This window comes from Rhinatrema bivittatum, chromosome 1 (genome assembly GCF_901001135.1).
Source record: "Rhinatrema bivittatum chromosome 1, aRhiBiv1.1, whole genome shotgun sequence".
NCBI lineage: Eukaryota > Metazoa > Chordata > Amphibia > Gymnophiona > Rhinatrematidae > Rhinatrema > Rhinatrema bivittatum.
In genome coordinates, this window is record NC_042615.1 from 399,400,263 (window position 1) to 399,419,780 (window position 19,518).

General features: G+C 43.7%; 1 protein-coding gene across 1 annotated transcript in view; it reads right to left on the bottom strand.

The window, feature by feature from the left end:
- Nucleotides 1–5,884: 5,884 nt before the first annotated feature.
- Nucleotides 5,885–19,518, bottom strand: part of LOC115091751 (metalloprotease TIKI1-like) — a 158,796-nt gene continuing 145,162 nt past the window's right edge. The window contains exon 3 of the mRNA XM_029601931.1: nucleotides 5,885–6,595. Within this exon, the coding sequence (XP_029457791.1) occupies nucleotides 6,394–6,595 (202 nt within the window). The 3' untranslated portion in view covers nucleotides 5,885–6,393. The remainder of the gene's footprint in view (nucleotides 6,596–19,518) is intronic.

Consider the following 19,518-nt stretch of genomic DNA (forward strand, 5'->3'; position numbering starts at 1 on the left):
AGGAAGAAGATCTTCCGCTACCAGCCATTATAGCCCCCCTCCCCCAGTTATTGAGCCGGTCTCCATTATTGAGCCCTCCCCTCCCCCCCCCCCCCCCGTTTTTTGCCACCCCCTCTCTCCTACCCTACCTGCCATGGGAGACGAGGAGGAAATCATCATTGACGTTGTCAACCCTGTCTCTCCTGGGCTTCCAGGGGCAGATCGACGGCCGGAGACCAGCGCACCAGCTGGGGAAGGGCTCTCAGCCATTGAGGGATGCCTGGATACTGTGCTGGCTCTCCAGGCACGGTTGATCCGCAGCCTGGAGGTCTGGGAGGGAATTGCAGTGCAAGCGGTGACCATCCTGCACGACCTGTGCCATGGCCAGTGGGAGATAATTGAGCTCCTGCGCACAATGGCAGGAGCTCAGTCCCTGCTCAACATGGCGCGGGATCCTGCAGGACGGGCACCGTCTGATCAACATCAATGACGATGATCCTCCTCTTCCCCCATGTATGGTCCCTCCCCTTTCCTTCCCCATGCCTTCAGAAAAAAATAATTTTATTTTGACAAAAAAAATTTGTAAATAGTTAAAAAATATATATATATTTTTTTGAATTTAAAAATTGTATGAGTTTGATTTCACCAATTTATTTACAATACTTATTGCATGAAACTTTTGTGTGTTGTAAGGAGTGGCATGCCACATAAAAAAGAAACATCAGTTTATGGGAAAAAAAAAAATTTATTTATTTAAAAACTTTTCTATACCGTCGTTTAGTAATGTACCATCACAACGGTTTACATTTAGGCACGAAATATGTTTGGTTTCTAGGTTATCCATAGTGTGCCAATATTTACGGTTACATAGATCAATAATATACTCTAATGGGTAGATTTTCAAAAAGCGCGATTTGGCGTACTTTTGTTGGCGCATCAGGCGCCAACAAAAGTACGCTGGATTTTTAGTAGATACGCGCGTAGCCGCTAAAATCCTGGATCGGCGCGAGCAAGGCTACCGATTCCGTATAGCCGGCACGCGCCGAGCCGCGCAGCCTACCTCCGTTCCCTCCCTCACCTTCCCCTCCCTTCCCTACCTAACCCACCCCCCGGCCCTGTCTAAACCCCCCCTTACCTTGTCGGGGGATTTACGCCTCCCGGAGGGAGACGTAAATCCCTGAACGCCAGTGGGCCGCTAGCGCGCTGGGACGCAACCTGGGGGCGGGTCCGGAGGGCGTGGCCACGCCCCCGGACCACCCCGGGCCATAACCACGCCCTCGGACCCGCCCCCAAAACGCTACGTCCCGCCCCGAAAACGCCGCGCGGATCGGGCCCACCCCCCCGACACGCCCCCGATATGCCCCCTTCGGAAAACCCCGGGACTTACGCGAGTCCCGGGGGTCTGCGCGCGCCGGTAGGCCTATGTAAAATAGGCGCACCGGCGCACAGGGCCCTGCTCGCGTAAATCCGGGCAGATTTACGCGAGCAGGGCTCTTAAAATCTGCCCCTAAATGAGAAGTGGGATGAGGTTACCATTTTTATTTAAAATTTATTGTTTAATGGAATGAAAAGCTGAGGCGACATCTCTAACGGCACCGATCAATTCTGTCGTCATTTCCTTCAGCAAAATCACATGGGAAGCCAGCGCACCAATGATGTCGGCTCGGATCAACCTCATTTCCTGGAGCATCGAGTTTTGGGTTGATCCTGTCGAGAGGTGATTCCATTCATAAACTGCTCGCTTAGGCCGTCTATTCTGAATAATGCCTGTTCCAAGTCCTATGATATTTCCTGTGCCGGTGGAGTAGCAGCCTGTAGCGGAGATGGTTCTGACACTAGAAATGGTTCCATGGCGACAGATGCCTCAGGTTGTGTTATAGATGCTTCCAGGGCTGCAGATGCCTCAGGTTGTTGGCTTTCAGGAGACACATCCAACATATTAAGTGTGACCACTTCCTCTGTGGAGACGTGTTGGCTGGGGGAGTCGCGTTCGACATGGGGAATACAAAAATCATCTGCCGTGGGGATGGATTCATCGCTAGTTACGTCACCATCGTCACGCAATCTGTGGAGAAAGATGAGAAAGAGGTTGCAGTTAGAGTTTTCAGTTTACCCCTCAGGAACACAAAAGTCAACATCCAATGCAAACAGATATATGTTTATGCCTACCTCGACTTGCTCCTGTGTCAGCGCCGAACTGTGTGTGCACGCCGACGACAACCTCTGACCTCACAGTACTGAGAACCAGCTCCTCCACAGGTATCAACCCAATATTACAAACGTGGTCCTCCGCCGGTCCTCTTTGCTGCCGCATCAATTTTGGCAGCCTTTTCTTTTACCTCTTTTCTAATGTCGCCGCCACCGGTGCTGTACCTGTTTTACGTCCCTGGGCATGACAGAAAGGGAGCTCACATCCTGCGCGATCTTCTCCCAAATCCGTTTCTTTGTGGAGCAAGAAACCTTGGACTGGAAGAGAACTTTATATTTGTCACAGACAGCACGGCATAGTAACTCCTTTTCCTCATCCGTGAAGCGAGCGTTGCGGGTTCGCTTTTTGGATGGGTGGCTAGAACTTGTGCCTTCCTGCTCTTGATGTTCACCGTACTCTGCCTCGACCTGCACAATTATACGTTTTCCAGCCATGATAATGCCTGAATGGGGACAAAAAAGAAGAATGAATGGAGAGACAGCATGAAGGAAATTGACAGAAACAGAATAAATGAAAAAAAAAATTGAACCAGAAACAAGAGAAGTCCATGGACATCATCAAGCAACAGCCTGAACTAGTGCCTTCCAGTGGTTGCCAATCTCCGGACTCTGCCTCTACCCGTGCAATGGAATGTTTTCCTGGCATGATTGTCTGAACAGGAGAAAAGAAAACTGAGGAAAGGGATCAATGAATGGAGCGATAATCAAGAACAGAATGACCCCGAAGCAAGAGGAGCACATGCAGAGCATACAATAAAGAGTGAAAAACAACAAAAGAGAAGAGGAAACATATGCAAAGCAAATATTAAACAGTCATAATCAACAAAACAGAAGAGGAGCACAGTAAACAGTCAAAATCAACAAACAGAAGAGCACAGGAAAACAGTCAAAATCAACAAAGAGGAGCACGTGCAGAGCATGCAATAAAGACATCCATGGCCGCTGGCTTGAGTGCCATGATTGGAGGCCCCGCTATCTTCTATGTCCGGGCGCTCAGGCAGCAGCCATGGACATTGGAAGGCAGCGGGTCCTCCGATCATGGACGTCCGGAAAGAGGCGGTAACGTCCAAAGATCGGAGGCCCCTACCTCCACGTCCAGGCACCTGGACAAGCGCTCAAGGCAGCCTGGATGTCCGGAAAGATCTGCCTTCCAACGTCCGTGGCCGCTGCCTTGAGCACCCGGACATAGAAGGTAGTTGGCCTCCGATCATGGACGTTCCAGCCTCTTTCCAGACGTCCATCTATTGTATGTAGTAGTTTCGACCCATCTTTAGACAGTGAGGGGCCAGGTTTTGGTCCCCCCGGGCTTCTTCACAATGCTGACACAGGCAGGACTCTAGTTCAGACTGCGCAGCTCTTATGTGGCAGGCTACGCAAAGAGAGTGCCTTCTGGCCTTCTTGGATGCCGGTGCCAGTCTCTATGCGTAGGCGCACAGGAATTGAGATTCAATGCGTGCGTGTAGTTGTAAGCTCGGTTGTTCGTGCAGTTATGCACGTGGCTCAGTTGTGCCACGGTTATGCGCGCCACTGTGCACACGTCTATGTAGGACGCGCAACAAGTTAGGCGCATTGGCCGTCTGGCCTGCCCCGCCGTTCGAGAAGGGAAAGATGGCGGCAACGACCCCTGCACGTAAGTTGGCACCCCCCCGAGGGTCTCCCAATGTGTGGACCCTTGCACCGGATCGGGGCCTAGCTGAACCAAGGCTGCTCAAACCCAATCAGTGCTCCCTTTCACCTTGCTGGAAGGAGTTGGTATGGCGATTCGAGCTCTGAGACCGGAGACCTGAATTTAAAGTTTTCTGCTTACCTAGTCTCGGCGCTTACCGATCGTGTGCCGGACAGTCTCCAACTGCTGGGGGAGAGGGTTTTACCTTCACTGCCGCGCTCTGTTATGCACCTGCTGCCTTTCAGCCACTCTGGGGGCTAAGTCCACGCCGGGATCTGGCTGCCGGACCAAGGCACACCTCTGAGGGATATTGGAAATTGCCTCAGGAATTCTCAACTGGGGGAGGGACCCTTAGGTATCACTGCAGGAGAGCGGGGCTCAATCTTCTTTAAGGTAATTTTGTCTTCTTGCTGTAATTTTCCTAACTCTGTGCTAGTGTGTGGGATAGTGTCCGCATCTGCTAGGAGACGGATAGATACTGAGGAGCGGAGGTCACTGCAGGGGTATATCTAGGGTGTACGTCAGCTTGAATTCTGACTCAGTCTCCCATCTGCTAGCAGAAGAGCATATAACCCATGGTCCTGAGTCCATCTGGTTTACTCACTAGGAAATCAATAAGCATGTGTGTAAGTGCTGACTCTGCCCCCAACTCTGCTCCCAGACAGATGAATTTTAAAAGCCCTACATGCGCCAAAGCCAGGAGATCCACATGTGTATAGGCCCAGCGCACACAATACAGATTTTAAGAGGTGCCCGGGTCCGCCCATAACTCCCCGTATATGAGTAAAAAAAAATTGCCATTGAAGGGGCAGGGCATGGGCATTCCAGGAAATATGAATAAAACCAGCGTGTGCTGGGGTCCCTATCCGCATAACTTTATTTATGCAATGGATGGTGCAAGTCATGAAACAAAACAAAATTAGGCTAGTCAGCAGGGTTGTAAGGGTCGAGGCTAAAAGGGAGGTAAGCTAGCTAGGGGGTTTAGAAAGTCCACTCTTTTACTGGGGCAAACTGGGAATGAATTGGGGAAACAGATAATTGTCTTGGTGGTGTATGTACTAAAATCCCTCCACTTACACAATCGAGGTGGCATTTTTGCGCACATGCGTGTGTCAACGTAAAATCTTGCGTACGTGTGTATAGCCAATTTTATAACAAGCTTGGTATATACACGCATACGTTATAAAATCACTGTGTCCATGTGCGCGAGCTGCCAAATGTGCGCACATGTGCTCCTGCACACAGGTCTTAAAATTCACCTTAGAATGCCTTTCCTCATTACGCAAAAAAGTAGGTGGGAAAACTGGGCTCAGTGTGTACTTTTATGCATATTCAGCTTGGGTCCAGTTTAGAACAGCTATTTAGGTGCATAAAAAAGAGCTTCAGGGGCATAAATGTTTTGAAAATTTCTCCATGTATATTATAAAAACAGGAGAGAAAAAAAACCAGTAGGTAAAAGCAAATGTCTATGTTGAAGAAATTATAGGAACTGTTAGACTGAATGACACACTAGTATATTTTGAACAGAAATGTGATACAATTTTTTTTGTCTCAGCCAACATATAACATTTTATATTTATATATTGATAAATTCTAAATAAATAATTAAAACAAAAAGTATGATGCAAACTGTTCCAAAAAGCAATATCAACTAGTCTTGGGTCACTTAACGTAGCTGAGGTGTCAGCTCAGGTTTTATACCTTCCACCTAGCAGCTAGACCAGTGGTTCCCAACACTGTCCTGGGGACCCCCCCAGCCAGTCGGCTTTTCAGGATATCCATAATGAATATGCATGAGAGAAAATTTGCATATTATGGAGACTCTGCATGCACATTTTCTCTCATGCATATTCATTGTGGATATCCTGAAAACCTGACTGGCTGGGGGGCCCCAGGACAGGTTGGTAACCACTGAGCTAGACAAACCAAAAATGATTGTGATTACAGGAGGAGGAGACTGAATTCCCGAGATTAATTTCTGTGTTTCCATGGTTATAGAGTTTTGAAAACAGTTTTACTTTGGCAATTAAAATAAAATCTGCTTCATTAATTAATGTGTTGTGAATTCTGTTCCTAGATGACGATTAATGGTGAAAGTATATGTTGAAAGTGTGGCAGAATACGGAGACAGTTTTAAATTGAGGTCTATTGAAAAAAGTTACAGTTTTCATTAGTGAGGAAAAGTGAAGAGGCGAGACATTCTTGTTGTATTACCAATAACGTTTAGGTTTATGGTCTACTGTATCACAAAAAAGTATCCTTTTTTTATAAATTAATTATAGTCAATTTTCATATTCCTAAATTACAGCTATGTTACAGCAACATAATACATCTCCCAGAGCATTAGGGATAACATGAAATAATTCTTCTACAAGAGAAGAACAAAATAATGACTTTCAAAAGATACTGTCTCTTGCATGGGCACACTATGCAAATTCTGGCACATTAATCATACAGATTAGGAAAAGTCTGAAGTTAAGTTTTTTCCACAAAGTAAATGTCCAACTTCAAGAGCCTTCTTTTTTTTGTCTTTCTAGTTGTCAGTTTCTCTCTGTAGACTCACTGCAGTGTATTGCTGTTTGGAAAGTCATAGTCAACAGCAAGGCAGAAAAGGGCAGCAGAGGCAGAGACGAATTGTTTGTAGCTGTCTGAATGTGACTGGAGCGCCCATGTCCTTGTGGCCGTGGCTCTATTGTTATGTAGCCATTAATGATGCGAATCTGTGGAGGGGGAAAAGTTGAACTGGAAAACAAAGAGAAATATTTTTCATTAGTTTTCCTGGAAAGAAAAAATCACACAACTGGTTACAAAGAAGTAGCAAGATTCAAATCCATGCAATACAGTGGAAACTGTGAACAGTTTTATTACTAAGTTATTTAATAATATTCATTATTGTGGAAAATAGATTTTAGTTTAAATAAATGTTATTTATTTTAAAATCATTTTTAACATTCTAATTTTCTATTTCATTCTACAGTTTGATTTACTCAACATGTTTATTTGACAAGGTTTCCTTATACTACTTTAAATCCTTCAGTCTGCTTCACAGATATGGCAGTTACCTGTAATTTTAGTTCTCCAAAAGTAGCTATACAACGAAGTCACAGCATTGGGTCATATGACCTGCCATGTTGCTTTATTACCTTTGATTTTTTTTTTAACTATTTTTACTGAATATCTCAAAGCAGATATATGTAATCAATATAAAATTACAAGTCTAATAAAATGAAATGGAGGAGCTTTTCCTAACCTTAAGAACACAGGTGCCCAACTCTGGTCTTTGAGGACCTCAAACTTTCCTGGTCTTTGGGATACCCATAATGAATATTCATAAGTCAGCAGAGCCATAGGCAGACAATTTCATACCTATGGCCAAGTAAAAAAAAAAAAAAAAAAATGTCCCCCTCGCCCTATATACAACACATGACACTACAGGCTTTATTTGAAACACAAAGATATTATTATTATAATCTATAAGTAGACACAAATGTGAATCTGCTCCAATAAGGTGACTGTTAGGTCACCTTCTCTACCCAATTGATGAATAATCTCTACGTTGTTAAGCAGTGAGGATTGAAGAAGTTTGTGTCTTTAAGCCATGATAATGTTGAGCCTTTTTTGCTTCTATTGAATTATATGATTTTTAATTATATTAAACTAATTAGATTCTAGATCTCATTAACAGCAAAGCAAACTCCCTTTGCTACCCCGCGCATTGTGTTGCAATACAAAACCATGCCAAAAACACACTCAAAAACTTTGTAGCAAACTGTCATCCCATAAAAGCACTAACTCTCAAAACTCACACAGCAACAACCTTACTACAAAGCCTGTGGTTCTTATTAGCTAAGCCCTTTGCACAACAGGCTCTTCTCCCCACATACCTAGCTTACCCATTCATTCACTTTCTAAACACATTTCAGTGCTTAATCTCTCACTAGATTTCTCTGCCCCAAGTCCAACATATCTTGTCAGCTGTATTTCTTCTTTTTATGAACGGGATCAGCACTTACCCAGGCCTAGCGTTACCAGGCGTGCAATCATGCAATTGCACAGGAGAGTGGTGGCTGCGCTGGAAGGGGGTCACCAAATGGAGCCCATCCCACCGGCGGCAGAAGAATGGAAAGACATGGACCGCACTCCGCCTGAAGAAGAAGAGGGAGCTGTTCTGCGACTTCTCCACGTGTGCCAGCCAGCCCTGCAGTACTCAATACTTGCGGTGTTAGCACCTCCTGTAGGCTCATCTAGTAATCATGAGCTGAGCCTACAGGAAGTGCTAATACCACAAGTATTAAATACTGGGGGCCAGCCAGCATGAGGAGTTGCAGAAAGGACTCCTGCAGTCTGCTGCTGCTCTCCAGGTCGCAGCAGTAGTAGAAGTAGAAGAGGAGGAAGAGAAATCTGTGGACTCTAGCCTGTCTTGAGTGAATGTCAGTTGTGAATGAGAGCTTGCAGTGTGTGTGAATACGAGACTGCCTGGGTGGGGAAGAAGGGTATGTTTGTGTGTGAATGGTTAGCCTGCGGGGGGGGGGGGAGAAAAGGGTGTGTGTTGTGTGAATGGGAGCTGCCTGGGGGGGAGAAGGGTGTGCATGTGTGTGTGTGTGAATGGGAGCCTGCTTGGGGGGGAGAAGGGTGGCATGTGTGTGTGAATGGGAGCCTGCTTGGGTGGACAGGAATGTGTGTATGTATTACACTCTGTGGACCATGTTCCACGGCTCACCACACTTGCCTCCCCAGCCGCACCAGCTTCCCTGTCTCCTGGATGTGGCATGCCTGGACCCCTTGTGGCAGGCTGCTGCCTCCTGATCGAGATGCCACCAAAACACTCCATGCGGCAGGCCACTGCCATTGCTAGCTGCCCAGCTTCTCCTAGGCTGCGCGCATGCCCAACGTCACCTTATTTAAAGGGTTTGCGGCAGAAAAAGGCTCCAGATGACTCCTGATGACATCATGGGCACAGGGCTATAAAGGCCTGCACTGATACTCCCATCAGCACCTCAGCAACAGGGGTCTCTATGACTTCGTAGTGTTGATTATACCCGGGTTCAATCCCCGGCTTCTCCATTATTGCTGAATATACTGATGCGTATTTCTGATGAAGGAAAAAATACAGGGCCTTGAATGCCAGACTCTGCAGCAAGAGTTATAAAACAACTCTTGCAAGACTTCAGAGATAAACAGATGAATCAACAAACCTGAGACACAGGAGGAGATAGCGTCAAGGGTACGAAAGATAATCTGTGGGAAGGAATGTGAGATAAGGTGGAGACGAAGCAGAGAAGCCTAAATAAATTTGTGGTTTGAAATATGCAAACAGAGCCAGAAGGACTTTGTCTTTTAACCTATATAAACAGAGCAGATATGAAGCCAGTTAGTTAGAAAAAGAAATGTTCCTGCGCGAGCGATGTGCTAGCTAGCTATATATCCATTATGTAAGTATATAGTATTTTCTGTTGCTTTCTGAATATCCATGTTATCATTTGCTCATGTACATGCGTTGAATGATATATAATAAAGAATAGTAATGTAAAAGAGTATCAGAGTTGTTCCTTGCAAACATTTTAAGTCCAACCTCTTTTTTAACAATTGGTGAGAATGCGGGCATCCCACATGTGTTTGTAGAAGCAACTCTGATTGGTTCCCCAGGGCTCGGGAAGGATCAGGCCATGGCCCGGAGTAATCAGTTTTAAAGCCAGGTTCTGTGTGAATCTTGTTGAAAGGTGCACCTAAAGGATTTAGATTCACTTTTTCAGCAGGGGCTGAGTCCTGTGTGACTCGTGGTAATTATTGTGGTAAAGGCGCCAAGGTTTTAACGCTGCAGCAATTGTTGTTTTTCTTGTACTTATTGTGTGGTTTGATACTAGCGTGTATATATTTGTTTGTTCCTATTATGTATTGGTTATTATATTCAGTTACTGGTGCGTAGAATACGTAGACGGAACACGGATGTAGATGAATATGCTTAGAATTGTTTTTGATGCTTAAGAACTGTAAGAACTGTACCTTTTAATACTTAGAACGGTATACTTTAGTGCGTAGAACTGTATATGCTTAGAATTGTATATTATAGTACTTAGAACTGTCTACCTTTAATACTTAGAATTATTAACATTGTATATCAATAGGACATATTATTTTACTCTTACTGTATTCTCGCCCTACCTCACTCCTAACATTTGGCGACAGGGGGTAGGGATGGCTTTATTTAAAAGGCTTTATTTAAAAGAAAGCAAAGCAGCCATCCGCACCTGTTACTCCTGTGGATGTTAAACTCCCAGGATGGAAACAAATTCCCTACTCTGTGCTGGCACAGGACTGGCAATGAATATGTGATTGGCAGAAGCATGGGATGTAGGTAGCGAGCCTGTACATATTGTAGACAAATTACAAGAGGTCCCCAGTAAAAAAAAAAAAAAAAGGGAAAAAACTGGAGGCAGTAGGAAGACGTGGCTGGCTTTTATTGACAGGATATAGAAACTGTCACGAAGTAAAGCACAGTTTGCAATTGAAATTAGCTGCACTAGACAAAGAAATGGATGGTCTGCAAAAAGACAACATTATGCTGTGATGCCACTTAGAAACAGTTCCCAGGAAAGCAGACCATTATCAATCAGTGGCAGAACAAGCGGCTGTGCGGCTGGCCACAGCATAAATATCGAAAGCGTAGACAAGTGAATATAATGAAGAATGAATGGAATCCTGAAACATGGGACGGGAATATTTTGGGATTCCACAGATACAGACAGTGCAGAGGAGGCAGAAGTAGAATCCCCGTCAACAGTAAATACTGTCGAGCACAACATGCCCTATTGTTCGGCAAGCGGTAGAATAGGAGGCTACCCAAGTGTTAGAAGATTTCACACAGCAAGATAGAATGAGCATGAATTTCCCGCTATACAGGACACAGAACGTTAGTGACCAGCCTTTACAGGCAGCTGGAAAGCAGCCTACAGGGAACTCCGCTAGGACTGATATCACGAACAGAGTTCATTGTCCTCCTGTTATAGAATTAGATTCCCCAGCCCGTGAACAGATTAATGACACAGTTGGAGCCTGTGGCTATCAGCATAATGACCCAACCTCTTTAAAAACCATTAGACAAGTGTTTAAGAACAATTGAGAGACGGACTGAAAATGTCATGAGACAAACAGCAGATAGGGTAGATGCCCCAGAGGTACACAATACCCCAGTTTTTACTCTGCCACTCTTACACAAATGTGTCATGAGTATGTATCCCATTCTGTGTGCATTTAACTTTAGCATATGTGCAACAGGAGGTGTTGTTTGTTAGGAATCACAAGGACACTAAACTAGAATTAAAAGCAGCAACTATAGAAAAAGCACTTTTTAGAGCAGCAGTATGTGGGAAGAATCCATGGCATTCTAATGCCTTAGCAGACAAATTCTTTTGGTGATATAGAAAATAAGATTTTTAAGTATATCCATGCCACAATGCTCAAAAATGAGCACTGTTTTTGATATGACTATAGTTAAGATTGGCTAAAAACTGGAGAAAAAAAAACATATTTATTTTTCCCTGCCCGTTTGGCAAAAGATATATAACGCTATGAGCAGTGTAATTGTGCAGCTATAGATTTAGCTAACAACTTTTGCAGAAGCAGGGAGAGACTAAACTTTTTTCTTTCTCCCATCTATCCCATATGGTCTAGCCAGTAAAGCCACCCCACAAGCTTTTCCTTGCAAATTCCAATTGCTTTTATTAACAATGTTTTGATGAAGGCACAGATATCATTGTAGCTCAGAGTTTCTACTAACTGCATTTATTTTCTTAGGTTAAAAACTAAAATTGGTATTATTCCACAGTGGCTCTGAAGGCAAAGAAGAAAGCTGTCCCTGCTAAGACCGAGGCCCAGTTAGAGTGCCTTGTAGTAGTGCCTCCTTGAGGCTTAACAGAAATATGAAATCATTTGACTGTAATCATTCTTATAATGATTTTGTTGTATGCCAGATTCTATTTTCCAGGTCAACAGCCTTCCTGCCATGAAAAAAGTGAGACTGATATCTTTATTTTTTCCAGATTTTTTCCAGGTTATTTTCTTTTCCACTTTTAAACAGAATTCTGATTTTTGTTTTACCCTGGCCAATGCAAACATTTTCCAGTTTTTATTTTTGGTCTAACTTTACTTTTTAATTTGATTTTTGAGCTCACAATATGTGTTAATTGTTATTTTGTCTTTTGTGCAAATGTGTGACAGTTTGAATGAAAGGATGTCTAAGCATCTGGGTTGCATTTGTCTGAATATTGTATGTCTTTATAGAAAAGTGGAAAAATAAAGAAGGGATTAGATATTATGTAGCTGTTTCTTTGACTCATGATAAAATAATATTGGATATCCATATGAATAGTGTATATAGGGATTATTGCATACGGGAATTTATTGATGTTTATTGTAAAGTTTCTTATACTTAAATTTGGTTCTTATTCATCTTCTATCAGGTATTAATCCATACATACAAACATCTGAATTAATGCTGGGAATGGACATTTAAATTATTACAAGCATTGGGTGAAGCGGGATATAAGTGTAATCAACGAAAATGTGTATTGACCAAGACCCAGGTTAATTTTCTAGGCCAAATAATATCCTCATCGACTAAACACATAACAAAGGATTTACTGTTAGAACTGCAGAAACAAGAGTTTTCTCACAATTTAAAACAATTGCGAGGTTTGTTGGGAACATTTAATTACTGTAGACAATGGATACCGGGATATTCTGCGCGCATTTCCCCTCTGTTGAGGCACTTACAAGTACCGGCTGGTACTAATTCTAATGCGCAAGTGATTTTGACTGAAAATGACGAAATGGTTATACGGGAAGTATTACAGACATTGCTACATGCTGAACCTTTAGGTACAGTAGACCCTCGATTAAAAGTACATATATGGGTCCGAGACATGGGACATACATGGGCTGCTTTTGTAAATCAGGAAAATACACCGAAACAAGCAGTAGCCTTTCTATCTGGATCCTTTAGTCCAGTGGAAATGGCCCTACCCGACATCCCGAAGTTGTTAACAGCCATTGTTGCAGCAGTTGGTAAATGGCGGGCTATCATGCCCTATAGTTCGTTAATATTGCACTGCTCTCATTCCATACATTACCTATTAACGACTAGTCAAGCAGCATTGACAGCACCTAGATTTGGTAAATATCAAACAGTATTAACTGGCCAGGATATTGTGACAGCACCCCTTACGAAAGCTCAGAATAAATTACTAGACTGTTTTTTCCCGTTAATAAACAACAGTAAATGGAAAGAAAAGACATCCCAGAACTTTTACTGACACAATTTGACCCTCTTGAGGCGGGACTCGTATGGTTTACAGATGGAGCTCAGAGGGATCAACAAGCAGCATTTGCTGCGGTACAAGTGACACCGGATTTAAATATAATTTCCAAATTACAGTATCATACACAAAACGGTGTCACAGCACAAGAAGCTGAACTGTTGGCTGTGATAGCAGCCCTCAAAGCCACAGGTAATGATAAAGACTGTACAATTTACACTGACAGTTCTTATGTGGTTAGTTCCTTACAATATCATTTATTGAAATGGAAAAGAAGGGGGATGATAACTGCTGCAGGGCAACCCTTACAACACATTCATAATTGGCAGCAAATACTTAATTTGTTATCACAAAGAGAAGGTGTTGGTTCTCAAATTGCTATAGTATGGACGCCAGCACATACAGGAAGCATGAGCTTTGAAGCGAAGGGCAATGACTTAGCAGATAAAGCTGCTACAGAAGTCCTTACCGTACACTTAATGGCCATGCAAACACGGTTCAGTTCGGAACTGAGTCATACTCCATATCCCATGCCACTGGATATATTCCATGAGCAACCCAGTGGTGAGGAATCACAGAAATGGATAACAATTGGTTGCTACCAAAACGGTAAAGAATGGCTGCACCCTAATGGAAAAAAAAATGTTTGACTACATCGGAAGTGTTGCGATATTTTGGTGCATGGCATGCAACCATGCATCTGTCTGCCACTGCTTTATTAGCTGGTATACAAAGTAATCATTGGAACCAAAATCTATATGCTTTAGCTGTACAGATAATTCATAACTGTCTAGTTTGTTCTACTCATATAGCTCGTCGAGGCCCCAGCGTGATTCCTGGCAGCTTGCCCGTTCCCAGGGACCAGGTTTGGAATGGCACATTGATTACACTGATATGCTTGAAGCAATTAAAGGAACACGGTATGTATTGGTATGGGAGATAGCTTTTCACATTGGATAGAAGCTTTCCCATGTAAAAAGAAACAGCTCATGTTGTCATTGATACCTTTTTGCATAGAATTTTGGCCTACTCATGGCTGTCCGATTACAATCATCTCCGATAACGGCACACACTTTAACAATCAAATTATGAATGAATTACAAGAAATCTGTGATATTATTCATCGACGTGTGTCTGTTTATAAGCCAACCTTAAATGGTTTGGTAGAACGCTATAATGGGATATTGAAAACAAAACTGAGAGTATTGCTCACAGCATTGAATAAAAAAAGAACAAATAAATTATATACATGGTTGGATGTATTACCGTTGGCCTTAATGATTATACGGAATACGCCAAGTACCATTCATGAAATCACTCCATTCCAATTACAGACAGGGCGGATTATGAATCCGATTAAAGTAAAACAAACTGATACCCAAGTGGAGTACTGGAAAAAGATGCAACCCCTAATAGCAATGGCGGCAGATCTGGTTCAGGCTGCATCATTGAAGGCCCCTAAAAAGACGTTTTGTGCTTCTTTTTCTGTAGGTGATCAAGTGCTGAGAAAGAATTATACACACAAGACTTGGAAGGATCCAATCTACGTTGGTCCATTCACTATCACAGGGCTGAGCCACACTGCTGCTCGTTTAACAGAACATTCCACCTGGGTACACCTGTCAGATATTCGCTCCTACAGACCCAGTCCATAACGTCATGTCCAACTTGGCTATATTTGTTTGGACTGTTATCCTTTGTCTGGGACTATGGGGGGGATTGAACTCTTCAGCATCCAGTATTTTTGATATAGAATCTGATTCACTTCCTACACGTTTTTAACATAATTTGTGGCTGCGTTTAGCCAATATTACAAATGTCACTTCTTTTTGTATAGTCTTTGACGTATAGTTTAGATCTGCATACAATGTTGGGGTCTTGTCTTATGCCAGTGTGTAAAGTCCCGAATGATATTGCAAACGATACTCAGTTGCCATTTATCACTACTGCTTGGCAATACACCTCTCTCCCATTTTGGGGTCGAATAACAAAACGCTTGCCTGCAGATGCCTTGGAATCTCATACCCCGTATGTAGCGAGACCCCATAATAACACTTGTGCTCGTGTCGTAAATTGTACTAAACGAGGTGCCGGTAAATGCCGGGAACTCCTTGAGGGAAATTGGAATTGCAGTTACTATACTAATGTCAGTTTTAACTATGCTCACATTATTTTACCCATAGGATGGTTCTTTACCTGTGGGGCTACTACATTCAATTATATTCCTGCCAATATTAGTGAGTGCACTTGTTGTCTCAGTAGACTTGTGCCTGTATTGCCCCAGAAACCCGAAAATTTGGATTCCAGGCATCGTCAGACACGTGACTTGTTTTCATTGGAACCCACATGTGATGGAAATGTTTCATTATTTAGTAAGCAAGAATCACTAGCATTAGCATTAACTTTGATTAGTGTACCTGCTTTGGCTATGCATGCTGACATAGAGGTCACAAAACTCGCTTGTGCATTGGCAAAATCTATTAATACTACTTCTAAGGCTTTAGCGTTATTGAACCAAGAACAAGCTACCCTCCGCAATGCTATCATTAGCAATCGTGGTGCTATTGATTTTTTATTATTGCAGCATCGATTTGGTTGTGAGATTATGCCTGACATGTGTTGTTTTAATATTACTGATAACTCGTGGGCCATTGAAAATCAAATTGTCCAATTACATAAGTATGCACAAGATATTAAAATCCATTCTTGGTCCAACATGTGGGACAATATATGGTCCATATTCCCGATCGGATGGATTAGGATAGCTTGTCAATATATCTTAACCTTTCTGATCATTCTAGTTAGCGTAGGCTGTTTTGTACAATGTATACCTAGTTTGATTTTTTCTGTATAGAGATGGTTTCGACCTAAGTTCATCAAGAACAATATGATAGCCTATAGCAATATTAAACTGGACACTGTTTGCATAATGCATACCACAAATCATGTAGGAGATAGAAGGGTTGAGGAAAGTAAGAGTAGTTAAAAGGAAGGAGTTCAGGAAAGATTCTTCCCCAGATTGAGAAGAACGGCCCTCGTCTCTTTCCCAGTCCCCTGTGTGAAGAATTGAACACCTGTGTGAGCCAGACGCTCTTCTGGCGCTCTTCTGGCTCAAGGGAGGAATGTTGATTATACCCGGGTTCAATCCCCGGCTTCTCCATTATTGCTGAATATACTGATGGTATTTCTGATGAAGGAAAAAATACCAGGGCCTTGAATGCCAGACTCTGCAGCAAGAGTTATAAAACAACTCTTGCAAGACTTCAGAGATAACAGATGAATCAACAAACCTGAGACACAGGAGGAGATAGCGTCAAGGGTACGAAAGATAATCTGTGGGAAGGAATGTGAGATAAGGTGGAGACGAAGCAGAGAAGCCTAAATAAATTTGTGGTTTGAAATATGCAGAGGCCAGAAGGACTTTGTCTTTTAACCTATATAAACAGAGCAGATATGAAGCCAGTTAGTTAGAAAAAAGAAATGTTCCTGCGCGAGAGATGTGCTAGCTAGCTATATATCCATTATGTAAGTATATAGTATTTTCTGTTGCTTTCTGAATATCCATGTTTATCATTTGCTCATGTACATGCGTTGAATGATATATAATAAAGAATAGTAACGTAAAAGAGTATCAGAGTTGTTCTTGCAAACATTTTAAGTCCAACCTCTTTTTTAACAGTAGTGTGAGTTGCTTCAGTGTCTTCAGTCCTAGTTATTGCCTTCATATTCAGTTCCAGTGGTCCTTGTCCTAGTCTTCAGTTCTGTGGCTCCTGTCTTTGTTCCTCATTCTTTGTGGTCAGTTGTTCAGTTCTTCGCCTCCCCATCTGCCTGCCTGTCTTGCTCCTTGCCTTCCTGCCCTGCCTTTCTCTTCCACCTTGCTCTTTGGACGGATACCTGCTACTGATCACTACCTGTTTCTCAGACCTTTTGGAATGCCGCCTGCCACTGACCACTGCCCATCTCTCGGACCATCTGGTAATAAGCAGAGGCTCCCACCTAAGTCCTGCCAGCCCTGGCATCCAAAGGAACAACTCAAAGGGAACATGGACTGGTAAAGACGAAGCTCCAGTTGGGCCTCTGCCTCATCCAACTTGGCTTGTTGGCTGTGGTGACCTGCAGGGCAACTTCCCTGAAGACTGCACCAACTTCAACTCATTTCAACAGATTGCTGAGGCCATGGACCCGGCAGACTTGACATATCTGCAGGCCATCCCGGGTCTCGCTCAAAAGCTACAAGAGCAGCAGAAGATCCTCAAGATCCTAGCGGCTTCTATGGACTGACTCTCCACATAGTTGGATACTCTTTCTCCTTCAGCTATACCACCTCCCGCGCCAGTGTTGCTACCACCCACTGCCTCTAGCTAGGCCATACCACAGTTGCTGGCTCCATCCTGGTACTTTGGGGATCCCAAGCAATGCCATGGCTTCTTAAACCGGTGCCACATGCACTATACCTTTCAGGCACCATTGTTCCAGGATGATTTAACAAAGACTACCTCGCTTTTGGATAGGAATTCCTTAGCATGGGTGTCCCTTCTCTGTGAATGTGTAGACCCTCTGTTATGCAACTTGTCAAATTCACAGATCATTTCAAGACCGTCTTTGAGGAACCTGGTTGAATTGCTATGGTGGGCACAGACCTACTCTACCTCCACCAAGGCACCAGAACCCTCTCTGAATACACCATTGAATTTAGAACCTTGGTGACAGAACTCAATTGGAGGGAGGACTATATGATTATATTTTCCTTGAGGTCATTTCGTCTACAATTAAAGATGAACTCTCTGCTCGCAACCTCCCTGCCTCGCTGGAAGGACTCATTGAATTAACTGGGGAAAACTGACTGTCGACTTTAACAACTGCCACATAGAATCTGGCACCCTGATTCCAATGGCCACTTTCACCTCCAGCTCCCTTGACCTCATCCAAAGAGCCCATGTAGATATAGGTTGCAGTAGTCTTGCCCCCAAAGAGAGGCTCCATTGAAGACAAAAGGGGTTATACTTATATTGTGCCGGCTAGGGACACCTCATGGCCCAATGCTCGCTGAAAGTGGGAAACTCCATCGCCTAGGGTCTGGTGGGAAGGTAATCTTAGGCCTGACTATTCCAGCTCCCCAATTACTGTTGCCTATGACCATAGAATTGGATACCATCAGCTTCTCCTTTCAAGTGATTCTAGACTCAAGTTCTGGCAGGAGCTTCATCATGAAGGAACTCATGGACCAGCTCCTAATCCTTACCCTCCGAATGGACACTCCCATGATAATTTCTTCAATCCATGGAGACCCTCTTCCTGGCAAGATTACCTTAATTACCACGCTAGTGACATTGCGAACAGGTCTCCACAACCGTAAAAAATTCACTTTCCATGTGATCAACGATGCTATTTATTCCGTCATGCTGGGTTTACTCTGGCTACAAGAACATTGTCCACAATTCAATTGGGGTACACTACAGATCTTCAGCTGGGGCCAAGCATGTATGGATTTCCTGCCTGCAGCATGTGAGACACCCTCACCGCCTGAGCTTGGCAACAGCTCTCCCGGGGCTTCCCCTGCACTGCACAGATTTCACAGACTGCTTCTATAAGCAAAAGGCTGAGACACTGCTGCCTCACCGGTTATATCATTGTGACATCTAACTTCTCCCAGATTCCGCACCACTGCGGGGAAGGGTTTATCTCTTGTCTCTTCTTGAGACTAGAGCCATGACAGAACTTATCAAGGAAAACTTGGAACATGGCTTCATTTGCCTTGCCTCCTCCCCAGCTGGAGCCGGGTTCTTCTTCAGGACAGAAAAGGACAGCTCTCTCAGGCCTTGTATTGACGCAATCACAAAAAAGACCGCTATCCCTTATTGTTGATATCAGAGCTCTTCAATCGCCTCTAAGGCACGATCATTTTTACCAAACTAGATCTCAGAGGGGCATATAATCTGATACGGATCAAGGCAGATGACAAGTGGAAAACAGTTTTTAATCCTTGGGACAAACGCTAAGGGCTGGATTTTAAGAGAGTTACACGCGCCGGGCCTATTTTAAAAAGGCCTGGCAATGCGCGTAAAGCCCTGGGACACGCGTAAGTCCCGGGGCTTTACAAAAGGGGCAGTCTGGGGCCAGAGGCAGCTTATCGTCATTTGGGATCGCATGCTGGCAGGCGCAAAAGGTTAAATAAAAATTTTGGGGGGAGTGTTAGAGTAGGGCTAGGGGGAGGAAAGGTTAGGGGAAGGGGTGTGAAGGTCAGGTTAGGGGGAAGGCAGCACGGCTTGGCGCTCGCAAGGTGCACAATTGTGCACCCCCTTGCGTGCGCCAACCCTGGATTTTATAATTTGCACGTGCAAGTTATAATAT